Below are 17,486 nucleotides of genomic sequence, written 5' to 3' on the forward strand. Positions count from 1 at the left end.
TACCTCTTGTGTACCTGCAGAAACAAATATTAATTAAATAAAAAATATTAAGGGTGCTGAGAAAATGAAAAAAAAAAATTTTCTATGACGTCATTTTTAGGGTTACGTACCCAAAGGGTAAAACGGGACCCTATTACTAAGCCTCCACTGTTTGTCTATCTGTCCGTCTGTCTCCAGGCTGTAAATAAACCGTGATAGCTAGAGAGCTGAAATTTTCACAAATGATGTATTTCTGTTGCCGCTATGACAACAAAAACTAAAAATGATAGTACGGAACCCTTTGTGCGCGAGTCCGACTCACACTTGGCCGGTTTTTATTACATAAAAATAACTACAGTATTAATAACTTAAAATAAATTAAATTAATGACACCTGTTACAATTAATTTATTTTTAGTTACTTATACTGTAGTTATTTTTATAAAATAAAAACTACGTCAAAGACAAAAAACTTTTTTTTTTATCATTTTCTCAGCACCCTTAATATTTTTTATTTAATTAATATTTGTTTCTGCAGGTACACAAGAGGTACCAAATCTACATATACAGTTTACTTACCTACATATGCTAATTAGAAGTACACCCGCGGTCCTGACGTCAGGATGGCGGGTGTACCTATTTTATTTAAAATCTTTACATAGAAGGAGGTACACAGATTTTTAGGAGAGGTACACTGAGGTACACATCAGGTACGTTTTTAATCCAAAACAGATATTAAAATCCGTGAGGTACACCCGCCATTCTGACACACATAAAAATATAAGGTACCTCGTAAATACGCAGGAGCGGCACAATATTATTGGATTATAATGAATTGCATTTATTGGTAATTGATGTCCATGATCGATAAGGATTTAATTTAGTATTATGATGTAGAAGTCGGGTTAACTTGTAAAATATAATTGACTATTTTATTTATACAAGGTGTTTTATTTATAAATTCCATAATTCTTTTACAGTTCATTACATTTATGCTTGGCGCCATATACGTTTGCCAGCAACTGTAAGTAATTTATTCACATGGTTTATATATCATGTCTTAACTATTATTTATAACTATTTTTTTAAATTAGGACGGCATTTCTATATTTCCTATTCTATCTTCAATTCTTATACCGGAACCAACAAAAGAGCAAGAATGTATTTTCTAGCTTCAAACTCTGTTATACATATATTTAAAAAATAAGGGAGAAATCTTTAAAGAAAAAACAATTTTTATGGATATATTAATTTTTATTTCTTCTATAAAAATACACAACAAATGAACAAAAACTGTACTTAAATAATATAATCTTAAAAAAAAACCTGTTTTATAACAAGGGCCAAGTACTTACAGCGAGGATCTTGACAGTTTCTAGAGCTAACTACATTTCATTTCATTGTATCCAATTTTGTATATAAATCCATTCTATTCTAAGTTATTATTAAATGTATTATTTTTAAATGTTCTTTTTTTTTGTTTTAAGACATTGTATTGACTTAGATAAAAATGGACACTTATTGATTACAAAAATCCTAAAACAGATTCATCGGAAAGGAGAAATAATACACATGTATTTCTAAAACTTTAGTAAATAAAGAATTATCTAATAGGTACCTAAGTAAGTGCTATTATTATGTAATCGATCGAAGATCTGACCACCGTGAACGACGTGTAGATGGTTTAAGATCCCACTGATCTTGTTTTGATGTAGTGATGTCATATCAGACCAGTTTTGGACCTTGATGGGTTACGTTTGGTCTGTGGTGTATGTGGAAAATGCTTAGAGTATCTTCTTAATAATAACTTGATGTAGGTGTGTGGAATGGCAAGGCCAAGACGAACGTACCCTGATCAAATCAGGGACGCTCTGGAAAAAGGTCAGGTCAAGAGTACCCGAAACCGGCGAACTTGTATGACAAGAGTTATGGATGTGGATGAAACGAAAAAAGTATGCAGGAATCGTGGTATGTACCTACCTAATCTCTGCCAATCCCTTCGAGAAAGCGGCGTCGTTTTATGTATGTATTGTGAAAGCAGTGGTCTATGCCTAGTGTCAAGTTAGTGGTTTATTATTAGGTTAATTAGTGTACCTACTTACCGCCGACTTAATGTCAGCTAAGTTAGTGTTATATTTGGCTGTATAACTTGTCGTGTGGTATCGAATCAGTAATGTATGTGCCTGTTTCAGATTAGTATATAAGTATATATGACTTGTTGTATGATGTGTGACCCCATTGGTGTATGGAGAAGTAGCTATTGTTATGTTAGTGGTATAATGTCAGATTTGGTGTATAAAGTGTAGTGGGTGTGACATAACTTGCCGTGTGGTGTGGAATTAGTGGTGTATGTAGTAAACGCCTCAATCTCAGGTTAGTGTTATCATATGGTTGTTAACGTCAGATGAGTATACTTGTAGTGAGATGTTGGATCAGTGGTGTATGGTGTAGACGGCCTGGTGCGGCTGCTGCGGCTGCAGGATGATGCGGTGCGCCACGCCCGCGCCCAGCTCCGGCACCGCCACCGCCGTCGGCTGCAGCTGCGCAGCAACGTATTCAATTGAACAATATTGAACAATGTATTCTCTCGTCCACATTCTATTCTAAGTATAATTAATATTGTGAAGTTGACGTTGTTGAAGAAAATGCTGCAGTGCAGTTTGTTACCGCTTCTTCTGCACTGACGCCTTGGAAGCGGCAGTTAACTTAGTTTTTAAGTAATTTATTTGACGTCAACCAATGTTGTTAAACCATACGTTTTGACAATTATTAAGCGATATATAGTATCCTATATCCTATAATAATGAATAAAATTTTTGAATTTGAACGGGGCTCAACAATGTGCGCTGCGCGTGCGCCTCTCATGGTTCAGCGACGATAATCGGAAGGTTGGTAGATGGTGTACCGGAACGATTCACAACGTCGAGAGTACATAATAATAAGTAATAATTCCGCCTATTGTACTTTACAAATTGTAATTGTTACAATAAATAAATAAATAATATACAGAAAGGGAATATCCCACCATCACCAGTTGGTCTACTTGCCTTCCGATTATCATAGCCGAATCAAATTCGGAGTATATTTGTTTTGTCTTGTACAAACCATTCAAATCATAAAGAGAAGAATCGTGAACTACTTGCGCCTACTAGGTTTGAACAAAACTGCACTAGCTTTGCTCAAACCTCGTTAGACGCAAATGTTTTTCACATACATACATACATATAATCACGTCTATATCCCTTGCGGGGTAGACAGACCCAACAGTCTTGTAAAGACTGATAGGCCACGTTCAGCTATTTGACTTTAGGATTGAATTGAGATTCAAACATTGACAGGTTGCTAGCCCATCGCCTAAAAGAAGAAACCCAAGTTTATAAGCCTACCCCTTAGTCGCCTTTTGCGACATCCATGGGAGAGAGATGGAGGGTTCCTATTCTTTTACCTATTGGTGCCGGGAACCACACAGCACGTTTTTCACATAATAACTAAGTACCAAATTCATTCGTCATTCAGCAGTTGTAACACTTTATTTGTAGTTTAATTTCATTCCAGTGTATAAATAAATATACACTAACAGCGCACCATAATATCTTGACAAGACAACACAAAACGAACGCCAGAAGAACAAGACCTTGAAACTATTGTTCTTAGAATTCACTTGAATGATTCGAGTGTGTCCACAAAATTGTAGACAACGTAAATAACAGCGCAAGTTTATGAGGCAGCTCACCTGTAAGATATTGGGGATCATCGTCTGACACGTGGAGGTGGCCACATGCAACTGCTGTTGTTGAACTTGCTGTACGCCCACCGCCTAAGATACATTTTTTTTTTAATTACATACATACATACATATGGTCAGGTCTATATCCCTTGCGGGGTAGACAGAGCCAACAGTCTCGAATAGACTGAATGGCCACGTTCAGCTATTTGGCTTAATGATAGAATTGAAATTCAAATAGTGACAGGTTGCTAGCCCATCGCCTAAAAGAGGAATCCCAAGTTTATTAGCCTATCCCTTAGTCGCCTTTTACGACATCCATGGGAAAGAGATGGAGTGGTCCTATTCTTTTTTGTATTGGTGCCGGGAACCAATTGTACAATACAATAAAACTATGCAATTTGTCAAGCATTGTTTGATAATAGTTTTTTTTTTACAGCTTAAAATGCAGTCATAAATTAAGTTTTAGTTAAGGATAATTATGTAGTTCTTATGTATTGCAATTTATTTAATTTTAAGTATATTTTGTTATATAAGAATTTTTTGCCAAATACTTTAAGAGGTCACTAGTTACTACCACTTTGTATTATTGGCGTAAATAAATAAATAAGTTTACAAATGAATGAATTATTTAAGCATTTGCCCTAACTTTCATTAAAAGAATACTTACATGAATTTGTATTGGTTGATGTTGCGGATGAATTTGTATCGTTTGAACTTGGAGTTGTTGAGGCTGTTGTTGCTGCAACAAATATTTTACAGTGAAAATGTGAAAACATTTTATTAATTTGTGTTAATCGCATTTCATAAAATGATTTAAAAGTTAAATATTAAGAATCCGTGCATAGTTTAAAGGCCTGTAAGTCAGATCATTTTACCTTTCCAAATCTTTTTTCAGTATGCAAAATTACATATGCCGTTTTGAGTGGACTCTAATGGAGAGATTTTGTGTTGAGAACTCAACATCTCTCTCGAATACCACCTGGTACCACGTAGTGCCATAGATTATGAAGTAAAGAAGTATGAACTTGAGTTAGAAACATAATAATAAATCAGCATTGAAATGAGAAATAGATTTAGTTTTGAAATATTTGAGAAGAGATAGAAAAATAATTACCGTATTGACTTGTTGCTGAGTTTGCTGCAATTGTAGCGACTGCACGGACGATATAACGGGATACGAGTGAGGCGCGCCCTTTTGAAGTAAATACAAGAAATAAGTAGGGAAAACAGAAATCTCTACAAATAACGTAGACATTGTAATTTATATTTCGTTGATCATTATCAATTCTGCGGTGTAATGTAGCTTTTAAAAGGTCAAAAAATATGATACAAATGAGACTTTCATTATGTACAATTAGAAGAAAAGTTTACGACGAAATGTAGGTGTCCTTTAATTGATTTATTTCTTAAGTTAATTATTTTTTGCACATAAAATATGAAAACGTTTTCTTCCTATTCCCTCAGAGCTGAAGTTTTTCAACACTTGCTATTTTATTTAAACTAATAAAAACTTACCACTCCAGAAACAGTGATGGCTTGTTGCAGTTGTTGCGCGTGTATAGGCACTGCGAGTTGTTGCACGCTGCCCACCTGCAGCACTTGTTGTTGCAACTGCTGTTGTTGTTGTTGCACGTGCACTTGCTGTATCTGCTGTTGTTGTTGTTGATGTTGCGGCTGCTGCTGTTGTTGTTGTTGTTGCTGCTGCTGCTGCTGCTGATTTTGCTCTTGTTGTTGCTGTGAATTGTTTTATGGTCGTTATTAGAGGGAAATAAGTTTGAAAAAGCCTATCTAAGGCTTACATAGATAAAATAAGAAAACAAGCAGAAATTGCGTGGTACAAGGAGAAAGCCGCATTAACACAAATGTGTATGCAGAGATTTTTAAATTTTTTTCAAATTTTAAACCAATTTTTCATTAATTACGATATTGCTAGGTATGTTGATTTTCAATTTTACACTGTAACGTGTGTGGAAATGTTAAGTCACCTCTGTCCTTCGTTCTCTTAAAAATTAATATGAAGTTTATTTTCATAAAAAAAAGAAACTACAATAATGGACATTATTTAAGACTAGCAACCTGCTACTACCCAGGTCTCAATTCCATTATTTTCAGTTATTTAATATGTATGTAAAACTGACTTTCGATTTTATTTCACGCTGTGTGTTAACACCCTAATATTATTCTACCCTTTTGGGTTTTTTAATAAACAAGTTTAAATTATGGGTAATGTATTTGGTTATTAATTTTGCTTATATATTATTAAAGTTACAATTAAATAAGCCGCTATATTGTTAAAAGTCGACAACAACGTCTCGTACATGTTTATATTACGGAATTTGTAAGAAATATTGCCTCATGTAAGAGAATTGTAAAGATTCATTTTGAGAGATAAATGTTATAAAACTTATGACATCACTTACTTGAATGTGAGTCATCATGTGTTTCTTCAAACTATGCAAATACATATAAGTCTTCACGCACACTCCGCACTTATATCTCTTTTGGGGCGTTTCTTGTGGACTTTGCGATTGTGGTGCATCGGAATTATTCTTCGCCTCTTGGTTTTCATTGACTGGACTTAACGTTTGAGCCGCTGCCTTCGACTCAGCGTCCGACTTAGTTGCCGAGCCGTTCTCGGAGTTTGATGATTCCGTTTCGTTTTTCACCTCGTGGGTTTTCGAATGCTTTTTGTATGAACTTGACTCTATGAAACCTGTAGAGTTAAAAATTATAGGGTTCAGTCATGTTTGGGTACTCATGTCTCTTAATTCCATGTTGGTCTGGCAAAAGAAAACAAAATTTTTTCCGGCTTTTTCTCTACCCGTGCAAATTGCAAAAGTCGATTAAGGGAAAGGCTTAGTATGCCTAAGACTAAGATTTTTTTTATTTAATCGGCTTGTTTCATTTTTCTATTTGAATCTGAATTCCATCATTAAGCAATGTAGCTGAACGTGGCCTTACAGTCTTTTCAAGATTATATGTATGTGTGATTACTTATGACTTCTCGTAAAAGTTCTTTTTAATATCGAGATAATCAGTTCTTTATAAGTAGTTTAATTGCGTTCATGAATTTTGTTTGGTGCTGAATTTTGGACTGCAGGCTTTAAAGCAACGCAGTAAAGCTGCAACCGGTAGCACGCAAATACGAGAGAGTTGTTGCTGGAACTCTGTTGTTGGCGGAATTTGACTCATTGCCAACAAATAATCTAAAATGTTTACACAAAATCATGTATTTAAATCTCACCTTTACCACACACGTCGCAAGTATACTTGTATTCGCCGGTGTGATGCCGCCTGTGCACCGCCAGATACGAGGCGGAGCTGAACCTCTGGTCGCAGATCTCGCAGGCGAACAACTTCTCGCCCGTGTGTTTGCTCGTGTGCACGCGCAGCTCCGCGCGGGACGTGCAACCTTTCATGCAGATGGGGCAGATGAATCTGAAAACAAGTAATCGTTGTAAAATAATGATTTCGGTTGAGGGTCATGTTCAAGGCGAACTTTAAAAGTCTCTTCTTATGAGGACCCAGCCCTACCTCGAATGTGCATCCATATTTACAAATCATTTATAAAAACTTTTGAATAACATGTAGCGAATTTTTATTAAATCCAGTGTTGTAAATGGTGAGCTCTCCTGCTAAAATATGCCGTCACAATACTGGTCATCCATTCCGTAATTAGACAAATATAAGATTCCTGGATATAGTTACCAAAATAGCAGCTAGAGCTCCCTTAAATTACTACTTACATCGTATTTTCTTATATTATACTATTATTAAATTAAAAACTTATTTTATCTAATTTACGTTGGTTAAATCGTAAACCTCACGTTAAAAAATAAGTTACCTGCATTAGGTGCGACACTAAATACCTTCCAACAGATATCAACCACTTACTAATCAGTTTCCTATTCAACGTCACAAAAAAGCAGCTATCCCCAAAACATACATACATATAATCACGTCTTTATCCCTTGCGGGGTAGACAGAGCCAGCAGTCTTGAAAACATTGATAGGCCACGTTCAGCTGTTTGGCTTTATGATGGAATTGAGATTCAAATAGTGACAGGTTGCTAGCCCATCGACCAAAAGAAGAATCCCAAGTTTATAAGCCTATCCCTTAGTCGCCTTTTACGACATCCATGGGAACGAGACGGAGTGGTCCTATATTTTTTTTATCAGTGCCGGGAATGGAACGGAACCACACGGCACTCAAAATCACACAAACATTACCCCTACCTCTTGTTCCCAGTATGTGTGACCATGTGATTATTCCTCGCCGATGACGTGGTGAACCTGGCGAAGCACATCTTGCAGCTGTACGGCTTCTCCCCGGTGTGCGTGCGCCGGTGGTAGATCAGGGCGGACTGCTGGGCGAATTTACGCTCGCAGAATTGACACTCGAATGGACGCTCGCCTGGGATAGAGAATGAGTTTCATTAAAAAAAAAAAAAACGAAACAATACTCGGAATTAGAGTTGAACAAAATAGGCTGCAGTATGGAGGTTACAAGAAACTTTGTCTTTAAACACAAGATTGATTGCCGTGTGGTTCCCGGCACCATTACAAAAAAGAATAGGACCACTCCATCTCTTTCCCACGGATGTCGTAAAAGGCGACTATGGGATAGGCTTATAAACTTAGGATTCCTCTTTTAGGCGATGGGCTAGCAACCAGTCACTATTTGAATCACAATTCCATCACAAAGCCAAACAGCTGAGCGTGGCCTATCAGTCTTTTCAAGACTGTTGGCTCTGTCCTCCCCCCTAGGGATATAGATGTGATCATATGCATACATGCATACATTGAAGAAACATACATACATAAAGTCACATCGATATGCATTACGGGGTAAACACAGCCAACAGTCTTGAAAAGATTGAAAGGCCACGTTTTGCTGTATATCTTAATGATGGAATTGAGATTCAAATAGTGACATGTTGCTAGCCCATCGCCTACAAGAGGATTCCCAAGTTATGTAATTTGTCCCTTAGTCGCCTTTTACGACATTAATGGGAAAGATATGGAGTAGCTCTATTCGAACCTCCCGGAAACCACACGTCATAATGAGGTTGAAGAAAATGAACGAAAAAATTTTCTTGTGGTGAAAAGAATAGATTTATTTTCAAAATTGGATACAAGGACCACTTATTGACGTCACATCACTTAAATCTAATAATAACTACTACTACCGCTTCTAAAGCGCATGTGTAGAAGAAGCGGCGGAACAAACTACACTGCAGCAAGGTGAAGATGGTCAAGGAACTGTGCAAGTTATGTTAGGCTCCCCTCAAACCAGGGTCACGGAAGGCAGATCGGACTTATCTACTTCATGTAATTACTACTCCTAGTTATAGTTAGTTATTTTGGACAAAGGCCCACTCAGCCGTGTCTTCCCTGAGGGACAAAGATTATTTTTTTTCACAGATTGAGTTAGCCTCGAAGTAAGTCCGAGACTTGTGTTTACGAGATACTAACTCAACGATACTATATTTTATAATAAATACTGATATAAATAAACTATCCAAGACCCAGGCCAATCAGAAAAAGTTCTTTTCTAATCATGCCCTGGCCGGGATTCGAACCCAGGGACCTCCGGTGTCTCAGACAAGCGTACTTCCGCTGCGCCACAGAAGCCGTCAAAAGATACTAAGATGCCTAAAAGATACTCTATAAAATAATGACGTAAGTAGCTACCAGTGTGGACTCTCATGTGCGCGTTCAGCTTGGAGACCTCGTAGAAACCTTTGTTGCAGACATTGCACACGTGGTTGCGAATGCCGCGATGCTTCTTCATGTGCTGGCACAGTGTGGAGCGTAAAAGATACTCAATAAAATAATGACGTAAGTAACTACCAGTGTGGACTCTCATGTGAGCGTTCAGCTTGGAGACCTCGTAGAAACCTTTGTTGCAGACGTTGCACACGTGGTTGCGAATGCCGCGATGCTTCTTCATGTGCTGGCACAGTGTGGAGTGGCGGCGGAAGGTTTTGTTGCATTCCGAACACTTCAGTGGTTTCTCGCCGGTGTGAAGGCGGAAGTGGACCTAGTGGATAGCAATCAAATAAAAAAATTAAAAAAACTTCAAATCTCATTATACCATAAATAAAGCTATAAATATTTTATTTATTTTTTGATTGCATTAATTATAGTGTATTCAGGTATTTTAAATTTGATTATGTATAAAATCTCTAAGTAAAATTGAGAAAGATGAAAAGAGATCAGACGGCGTTTCGTAAAAAATACATAAGTACCTAAAACTTAAATTGTCAACCGTCAAAAATGGCACCAGTCAATCACATAAAAGTTTTATAAAAGCATTTATCAATTAACAAACAAAAAATGGGCTTCGATTACTACGGAATATTGGGCATAAAGCGGAATTGTGCACAGATTGAAGTGAAGAAGGCGTACCGGCGCCTCGCGCTCAAATACAACCCGGAGCGCCACGATAATGACGAAAACATGAAGAAAATATTCGCCCTCATCGGAGAGGCTTATGAAGTACTAGTAGACCATAAAAGAAGAGCCGTTTACGACCAATACGGAGAAGAGGGACTCAAAAGAGGAGTTCCTGGACCGAAGGAATACATACAACCATACGCTTATCACGGAGAATCTTTGAGGACATTCCACGAATTCTTTGGCACTGCTAACCCGTATGCTGATTTACTGGATTATTACGAGAATCCGCCACCAATGTTCGAGTCGCCGTTAGGCAAAGGTTACAAAGAAAAAGATCCAACTATAGTTAGACCGCTAGCTTTATCCCTCGAAGAAGTTTACAAAGGCGGTTTGAAGAAAATGAAGATCCAGCGATTGGTCTTTACAGACGAAACTTGTTCAGAATTAAAACTAAGAGAGAAGGTGCTCTCCATTCCTATCAAACCTGGAATATATCCGAATACTGAAATCAAATTCAAAGAGGAAGGCGATCAAGGTCCTACCAGGATACCGGCCGATGTTATTTTTATTACTGAGGACCGTCCTAACGAGACCTATGTAAGGTCGGGCCTAAGCGATTTATTGTACGTTCACAATGTGTCATTAGAAGAGGCATTATGTGGATTTACTATAACATTGAAAACTTTGGACGACAGGGTTTTAAGAGTTAAAATCGATGACGTCATCCATCCGACGTACGAGAAGATAATCGAAGATGAGGGGCTACCGGTACCGAAATGTCCTTTGAAGGCAAAAGGAAATTTGATTATCAGGTTCACCGTTACATTCCCCGAATATCTGTCCACGAAAACGAAAAGTGCTTTTGAAGAAGCGTTCAGAGTGATGGATGATGAAAACGAGAAGTTCGAAAAATTGCCATGTGGAACTATATCCATTCCTTCTATTATTTGATGGCCACGTCGTCATTTCTTTGAGAGAAATAGAAAACGTTAAATTTAATTTAGCAGTAAATACATTCAATCAACATAAAATGGCTATTTTCATACATTGAAGTTATTGTCTGGCTGTGGTCGTTCTTATTCCACTTAGAACAAAAATGGGTTTTCAACCTTGAGTCTGTACCTGTGTAGGTACTTTAATAGATTCCCTGCCCGATGAATTACTTGCAAACAAATCATTTTTTTAATACCTATTGTTATATTTCATTGACGGGGAATCGGTATATCAAAATATTAGCTTACCTTCAAATCCGTCGGGTTATAGAAGCTCTTATTGCACATGGAACAAACATAGGGCCTTTCACCCCTATGCCTCGCCATATGAGATCTCAGAGCGTAACCGCTGAAGAATCTCTTATCGCATACTGTACACTGATGGGTTTTCTGTTCAAAGTGAGTTTGTCTATGGCGGTAGAGTAATGTTTTGGTGGGAAACGTGCGCTGGCAGACGGAACATGTCGGCTGCTTGGGAGGCCGCTCCTCGTGTGTCCGCATGTGCATTTTGAGCATGCCAGGACCCTGCCAAAATGAATTATTTAAACATTAAACAACAATAATTTCTGATTTGTTGTTGTTGAGGAGCTAATGAAAGGTGTTCAGAAATACAACTGTAACAATATTTTTTTGGTTTGTTGTGGTTAAGATGTAACGTGTTTAGAAATAGTAGATATACCTACCTAGCAACATTTTAAAATTGGTCGTTAAACATACATACATACTTACATAAAATCACGCCTCTTTCCCGGAGAGGTAGGCAGAGACTACATCCTTCCACTTGCCACGATCTCTGCATACTTCCTTCGCTTCATCCACATTCATAACTCTTTTCATGCAAACTCGGCAGTTTCGAGTACTCTTGACCTGACCCTTAGTTGGATTAAAAGATCACCTTGACAATTGGTCGTTAAAAGAAAGAGATAATGTAGAAATTTCATTATCTCTTCAAATACCTACAACTTAACACTATTTTGGTTGTGAAGATTTTGAAATTTACGATAAATTTGTTGTTGACAAGTTAATTATAGTACTTATATTGTTTGGATAAAATAAAACTTACCTTGAAAGTCCTCTCACAAATCGGGCACATGGGGGGTTTCTTGCAATTAGCCTTTATCCAGTTGGAATGGGACCTCATGTGTTGTTTCAGGAACCTCGCATTTTTAAACTCCTTATGGCACAGATTGCACACGTGACGTCCAGGGGAGACCGAGGACGTGGCTTGAAATACAACCAGTTGGAGGTAGTTCTCCTCATCAGAGTTCAAGGCTTCGTCGCTTTTGGTGCTGGACACTTGATTGGTCTGCGTTTGGGTGTCATTGGCTTGTTCCTGAGGAAAGCGATTGAATTTAGAAAATAAACAAAATATTGATTCTATCATATTATCAAAAAACGCTAGTGCAAGTTTACATGGTAGTTTGGTGGCGAAGAAAAAACATACTTCACTTCACTTTTTAATATTAAAGCTCCATCGTTCAACAAAACGTACTTAGTGTGTTCTTACAGAATACAGCTGCTTATTTTCCCGTGCAAATTGTAAAAGTCAATCAAGGGATATTCTAAAACTTAGGATTATGATAAAACTAAGGAAGTCAATAGGCGCTAGCTACCTATCATTATCTGAAGCTCATTTACATCCAGTATTTTAGAGTTTTTTTTTTAACCAGGAACTACACGGCACCAAAATAAAAAAGAAAAGGACTACTCCATCTCTTTCCCATGGATGTCGTTAAAGGCGACTAAGGGATAGGCTTGTAAACTTGGGATTCTTCTTTTAGACGATGGGCTAGCAACCTGTCACTATTTGAACCTCAATTCTAAAATTTAGCCAAACAGCTGAACGCGGCCTATCAGGCTTTTCAAGACTGTTGGCTCTGTTTACCCCGCAAGGGATATAGACGTGACCATATGTATGTATGTATTTTGGAGACTTTTGGCTAACCCGTAAGGTATAAAGACGTGATAACCTATAAATAAATAAATATAAATAAGTAGGTATATATGGGACAAATTAAGATAACCTACAAGGATCGAGTTAGCCTCGAAGTCAGTTCGAGACTTGTGTTACGAGATACTAACTCAACGATACTAAGTATAATGTTATAATTAATTCATCTCACTTATAAACATAGTGACTTATTTTAAGAAATTACTTTATCTTCCTGTTCTTTATCCTTAACATTGGACTTATCATTCTCATCAGGTGCCGTGTCGAAGAAGCTCTCCAGCATTTGTCCAGCGCTGTTGACTATCGGCACCTCCATATATTGGATGAAAGCGGGCTCTGGACAATTTAGGTTCAGTAATTTTTCTTTCTGAAACAGATAAGTGATGAAAGGTAGTTCAATAGCGTGGAATTGAATTGATTTCTTAATCAATAGGTACTTCTGATTTGAGGAATAAAGGCCTCCAAATTCCGCTGAAAATGATTTAATTTTGTGTTTTAAGAATACAAAATTCGGAATTATATTCCAAGTCCTATATTTTTCCACTTTCACAAGTTTTAAAAATAAGGTTCATGACGCTGCGGCCAGCGGGCTCAATTTTGGATGAGCTTTTTGACCTCGCCGTTAGATTTGTCTACCCCGTAAGAATTAGAGAAAATTCTGTGGTAACTGTTACCTCTTCCCACTCAATGGGCGCCATCTCCGGCTTTACTTTGGCGTGTAACCGCAGAGTGGTGTCGTTTCTCTACCGATCTTGGATCTGGGAGATCTGGTGAACGCACGGCAGATACAGCTGTGAGGGTAGATCATCTATTAATCCACCTACTACAATCACGTAATTGTTTGGCAACGACTACTTACTTCTTCCCACTCTTTGAGCGATCATTTCAGCGTGTTGCCGCAGAGTGGCGTCGTTCCTCTCTATCAGTCTCTGAAGATTTTGCAGCGAGAGATCTGGCCAAAGCTGAAAGGAGAGGCCGTCTTCTACAACCACCTACAACTATAGTTAATCTGTGATAACGGTTATCTCTTCCCTCTCTTTGAGCGCCATCTCCGCCTTAATTTTAGCGTGTTGCCGCAAAGTCACGTCGTTCCTCTCTATCATGTCCTTAAAGGCGAAGAGTGAGGACAGGCCGTCTCTTACAGCCTATTCCGACCATGTAATTCTGTTACCATAGTTACCTCTTCCCTCTCTTTGAGCGCCATCTCTGCCTTAACTTTGGCTTGTTGCCGCAGGGTGGCGTCGTTTCTCTCAACCATGTCCTTGAAGGCGTTGCAACGAGAGATCTGGTGAACGCACTGCAGACACAGCTGAGAGGGCAGACCGTCTCCCACAGCCACCTACGAGCAATAAATATTTTTAAAGAAAAACTAAGCATACCAAGAAGGCACGTTTGGAATCAAGAATCGTTTACGTCGAGGCTCTCGGGACGCAACGAGAACAAACAAGGATGATAATTATTGCATTGACGATTATACGCGGAATATATTTCCAAATCATATATTTCATCTACAAAATATAGAAAAGAGGATACTCACTGACTAATTGACCTTTACCGCGGGTTTTCCAAGAAATCCTCATTTCGTGCACCCCTTGACTACATAACGAACGTACCTACATACCAGAATACAAATTTCTTGACCCAGAAATTTGGAGTTCAGTCAGTATCCTCTTATAGTACACACATATTTAATCACGTCTATATTCCTTGCAGGGTTGACGGCTACGCAGTCTTGAAAAGGCTAAAAGGCCACGTTCAGCCGTAGATATGGCTTGCAATTGAAACTCAAATAGTGACAGGTCGCCGGCCCATCGCCTACAAGAATCTAAGTTTATTAGCTTTTCCCTCAGTCTTTTAGTCTCGTGGTCCTCATTTATATTAGACCTATTCTAATTCATAAATCGATTAAATACATGGCATTATCGCCGCAGTCTGTATCAAATAATATATTTAAAAATCAATTCAAACACTTTAAATTATTATAGGGATTTGCAACCCTTACCATTAGTTCTTCGCGTTGGAGATCCGATCAGCCATTGCCATACCTACATACCTATGTATGTATATGTTTATATATATATATGTATGTAAATAGCTGTCGATGGTGAAACTATGGGCACCCAGCGCAATAGGAGAGTAGGAGAATCGAATACTTTTAATTACCCACCCACTTAAATACAGTCATTGAATACCTACCTATAAGGGTTAATTCACACAGCTCGCTCGATAGGTTGAAAATAGAGGTATTTACGTTGATGTCTTTTATATGACGCATCCGAATAAAAAATAAAACTTTTCTTTTCAATGCTGTGTGGTTAGAGTAGAATTGTTCAATCTCTTTCCAGTGGATGCCTTAAAACGGGGCTTTGATAATGAGGCTACATGTGGGGGATGGATGACCAAAAATGATGTTTCTTTTATATCTAATATCATTTTTTTAATATTGTTTTGTTTTTTGTCTCGTTTTGTCAGCGGAAAAGTAAAGACAGTAGGTATTTTCCCAATCTCTGTATTTCATTTATTCCTGCCGCTATACATATAGTGGCATTTCTGGAACAAGGAGAGCTGCGGGTCTACCGGGTATAACGAATCCATAACACTACCTATTTATTTAGTCCAAGCTTGCAAGTTCATATGCTAGATTAATAGTATAGTAATAAAGAAAAAGAGTGAATATTATTCCCGCGAGCATACATATGACATGTCTTTAACCCTTGCGGGGTAGACAGAGCCAACAGTCTTGAAAAGACTGACACGTTCAGCTGTTGAATTTAATGCTAGAATTGAGATTCAAATTGTGACAGGTTGCTATCCCATTGCCTATAAGAGGAATCCCAAGTTTATACGACATCCATGGGAAAGATTGGTTCTATCCTAAAGTGCCGGAATACGGCATAATTAAAATATTATTCTAAAATTTAATGGAACCTATGAAGGACATTCAATAGGAAGTTCAAAAAATAATTATGTTGGTTGTATTCTACGGTTGTAGTTACCTATATAAAATGACTAGCTGTGCCCGCGACTTCGTCCGCGTGGAATAGTTATTTTGGGCATCATTGAAGCCCTCAAGGATGAATGATTTTCCCCGATTTTTTTTCACGTCCTCCATTATTTCTTCGCTTCTAATAGTTGCAGCGTGATATTTTATAGCCTAAAGTCTTTCCTCGATAAATGGTTTATTCAACACAAAAAGAATTTTTCAATTCGAACCTGTAGTTCCTGAGATTAGCGCGTTCAAACAAACAAACTCTTCAGCTTTATAATATTAGTATAGAATAGAGAACAGTTGTCACCTTGGTAATTATCACTACTAGCCATCTCGGTCATTCCCATGGTAACGTTTTGTTTTGTATGAGCGTTCCCCTCTGCAACAGTGGGCAAAAAGAGACAGATATAACGTCTCAATCGAATTTCGAGAATACAAACCTACACACTATTGAAGGAATCCGTAGCCCGATGAATTATAAAGATGGCGCGACTTGACCTCGACAGTCATCGTCACACACGCTCTTCGCCTTTATCTTAACCCTAAGGAGTGAAAGTGACAACAATAGTACTTATGAAATTAAAATCCCAAAATAGAAATGTCGGTAATTTACCTGCACTTTTGATATTCCCATTAGCATCGTCGCAGTTAATTGTTCAAACAATGGTCGCATGTCCTTTTTTATTTCCAAACAAGCACGACATATTTTGTCGAAGTTCAAATTTTGCAATTTATTCCCAGTAGCAGCCATTTTGATGTGCAGTTATCGAGCTCGTTTTGTCCTTGTTGTACGGTATTGGGTAACACTCACAAAATAAAACTCACTGCAAATTTTAGCTTTATCTTCTCAAAAGATAAATAATATCTATTCATATTTTCAACATATTTTACACAAAGTAACTTCTCTTTTTTCAATAGGATTATTTATTAAAGTCAATTTACACCAATACTTGCGAAACCAAAGAAGGAAAGAAACATTCTGACGAAATGGGTGTGGAAAGTAGTAGCGTGACGCCAGTCTACGAGCGAGAACACAAGATACTGTTGAGTTGCATGGGCTCTAAGTGCGAAAGAGATAGATAAATGTTAAATATGTCCAATAAAATGTACGTACGAGTAAGGGAGATGGCGTGAAATATTTTTTGTTAACGTAAACGTGTGATCTGAGCCAACCTTTGATTTTGCTAGAAAAATTTGAAATGTAATGAAAAATTAAACTGAATACATAATAATGACATGTCTTACTTACTAATGACTGTCAATTGGTTTTTAGTGGTTTTTCGGATCAATATTTTATAATTATATATTCACATTTTATCATTGTAAGCATGTTGCAAGTGGGTATATTGGCCTTGTCCAACAAATAATAAAACCCGTATGTTGAAAAGAGATCATGTCATTTGATAGATGTAATGATGAGTTATGAGCAGATACCACCTGATTTCCA

At 37.6% G+C, this 17,486-nt stretch overlaps 2 protein-coding genes across 4 annotated transcripts; one reads left to right on the forward strand and one right to left on the reverse strand.

Annotated features, from left to right (window-relative positions):
* Nucleotides 1-1,224: 1,224 nt before the first annotated feature.
* LOC106137089 (zinc finger protein 345) lies at nucleotides 1,225-17,056 on the reverse strand. 3 transcript variants are annotated; one of them, XM_060950709.1, is made up of 14 exons: nucleotides 16,653-17,056; nucleotides 14,231-14,389; nucleotides 13,256-13,417; nucleotides 12,163-12,432; nucleotides 11,349-11,624; nucleotides 9,400-9,748; nucleotides 7,942-8,119; nucleotides 6,950-7,143; nucleotides 6,126-6,418; nucleotides 5,221-5,439; nucleotides 4,820-4,897; nucleotides 4,373-4,444; nucleotides 3,712-3,795; nucleotides 1,225-2,518 (listed from the first exon to the last, which is right to left on the reverse strand). In XM_060950709.1, the coding sequence occupies exons 1-14, from the start codon at nucleotides 16,788-16,790 to the stop codon at nucleotides 2,411-2,413; spliced, it is 2,580 nt and encodes an 859-aa protein (XP_060806692.1). In that variant the 5' UTR covers nucleotides 16,791-17,056; the 3' UTR covers nucleotides 1,225-2,410. The 3 variants fall into 3 exon arrangements, with proteins under 3 accessions (XP_060806692.1, XP_060806693.1, XP_060806695.1); XM_060950710.1 differs by lacking the exon at nucleotides 16,653-17,056 and adding an exon at nucleotides 15,053-15,102; XM_060950712.1 differs by lacking the exons at nucleotides 14,231-14,389; nucleotides 16,653-17,056 and adding an exon at nucleotides 14,075-14,194 and having other exon boundaries at nucleotides 13,256-13,416.
* LOC132903172 (dnaJ homolog subfamily B member 13-like) lies at nucleotides 10,045-11,058 on the forward strand. The gene has a single exon (XM_060950650.1). It carries the CDS (start codon nucleotides 10,045-10,047, stop codon nucleotides 11,056-11,058), a length of 1,014 nt encoding a protein of 337 aa, XP_060806633.1.
* Nucleotides 17,057-17,486: the final 430 nt, after the last annotated feature.

The sequence above is a fragment of the Amyelois transitella genome, chromosome 22 (assembly GCF_032362555.1).
Source record: "Amyelois transitella isolate CPQ chromosome 22, ilAmyTran1.1, whole genome shotgun sequence".
NCBI classification, from domain to species: Eukaryota; Metazoa; Arthropoda; class Insecta; order Lepidoptera; family Pyralidae; genus Amyelois; species Amyelois transitella.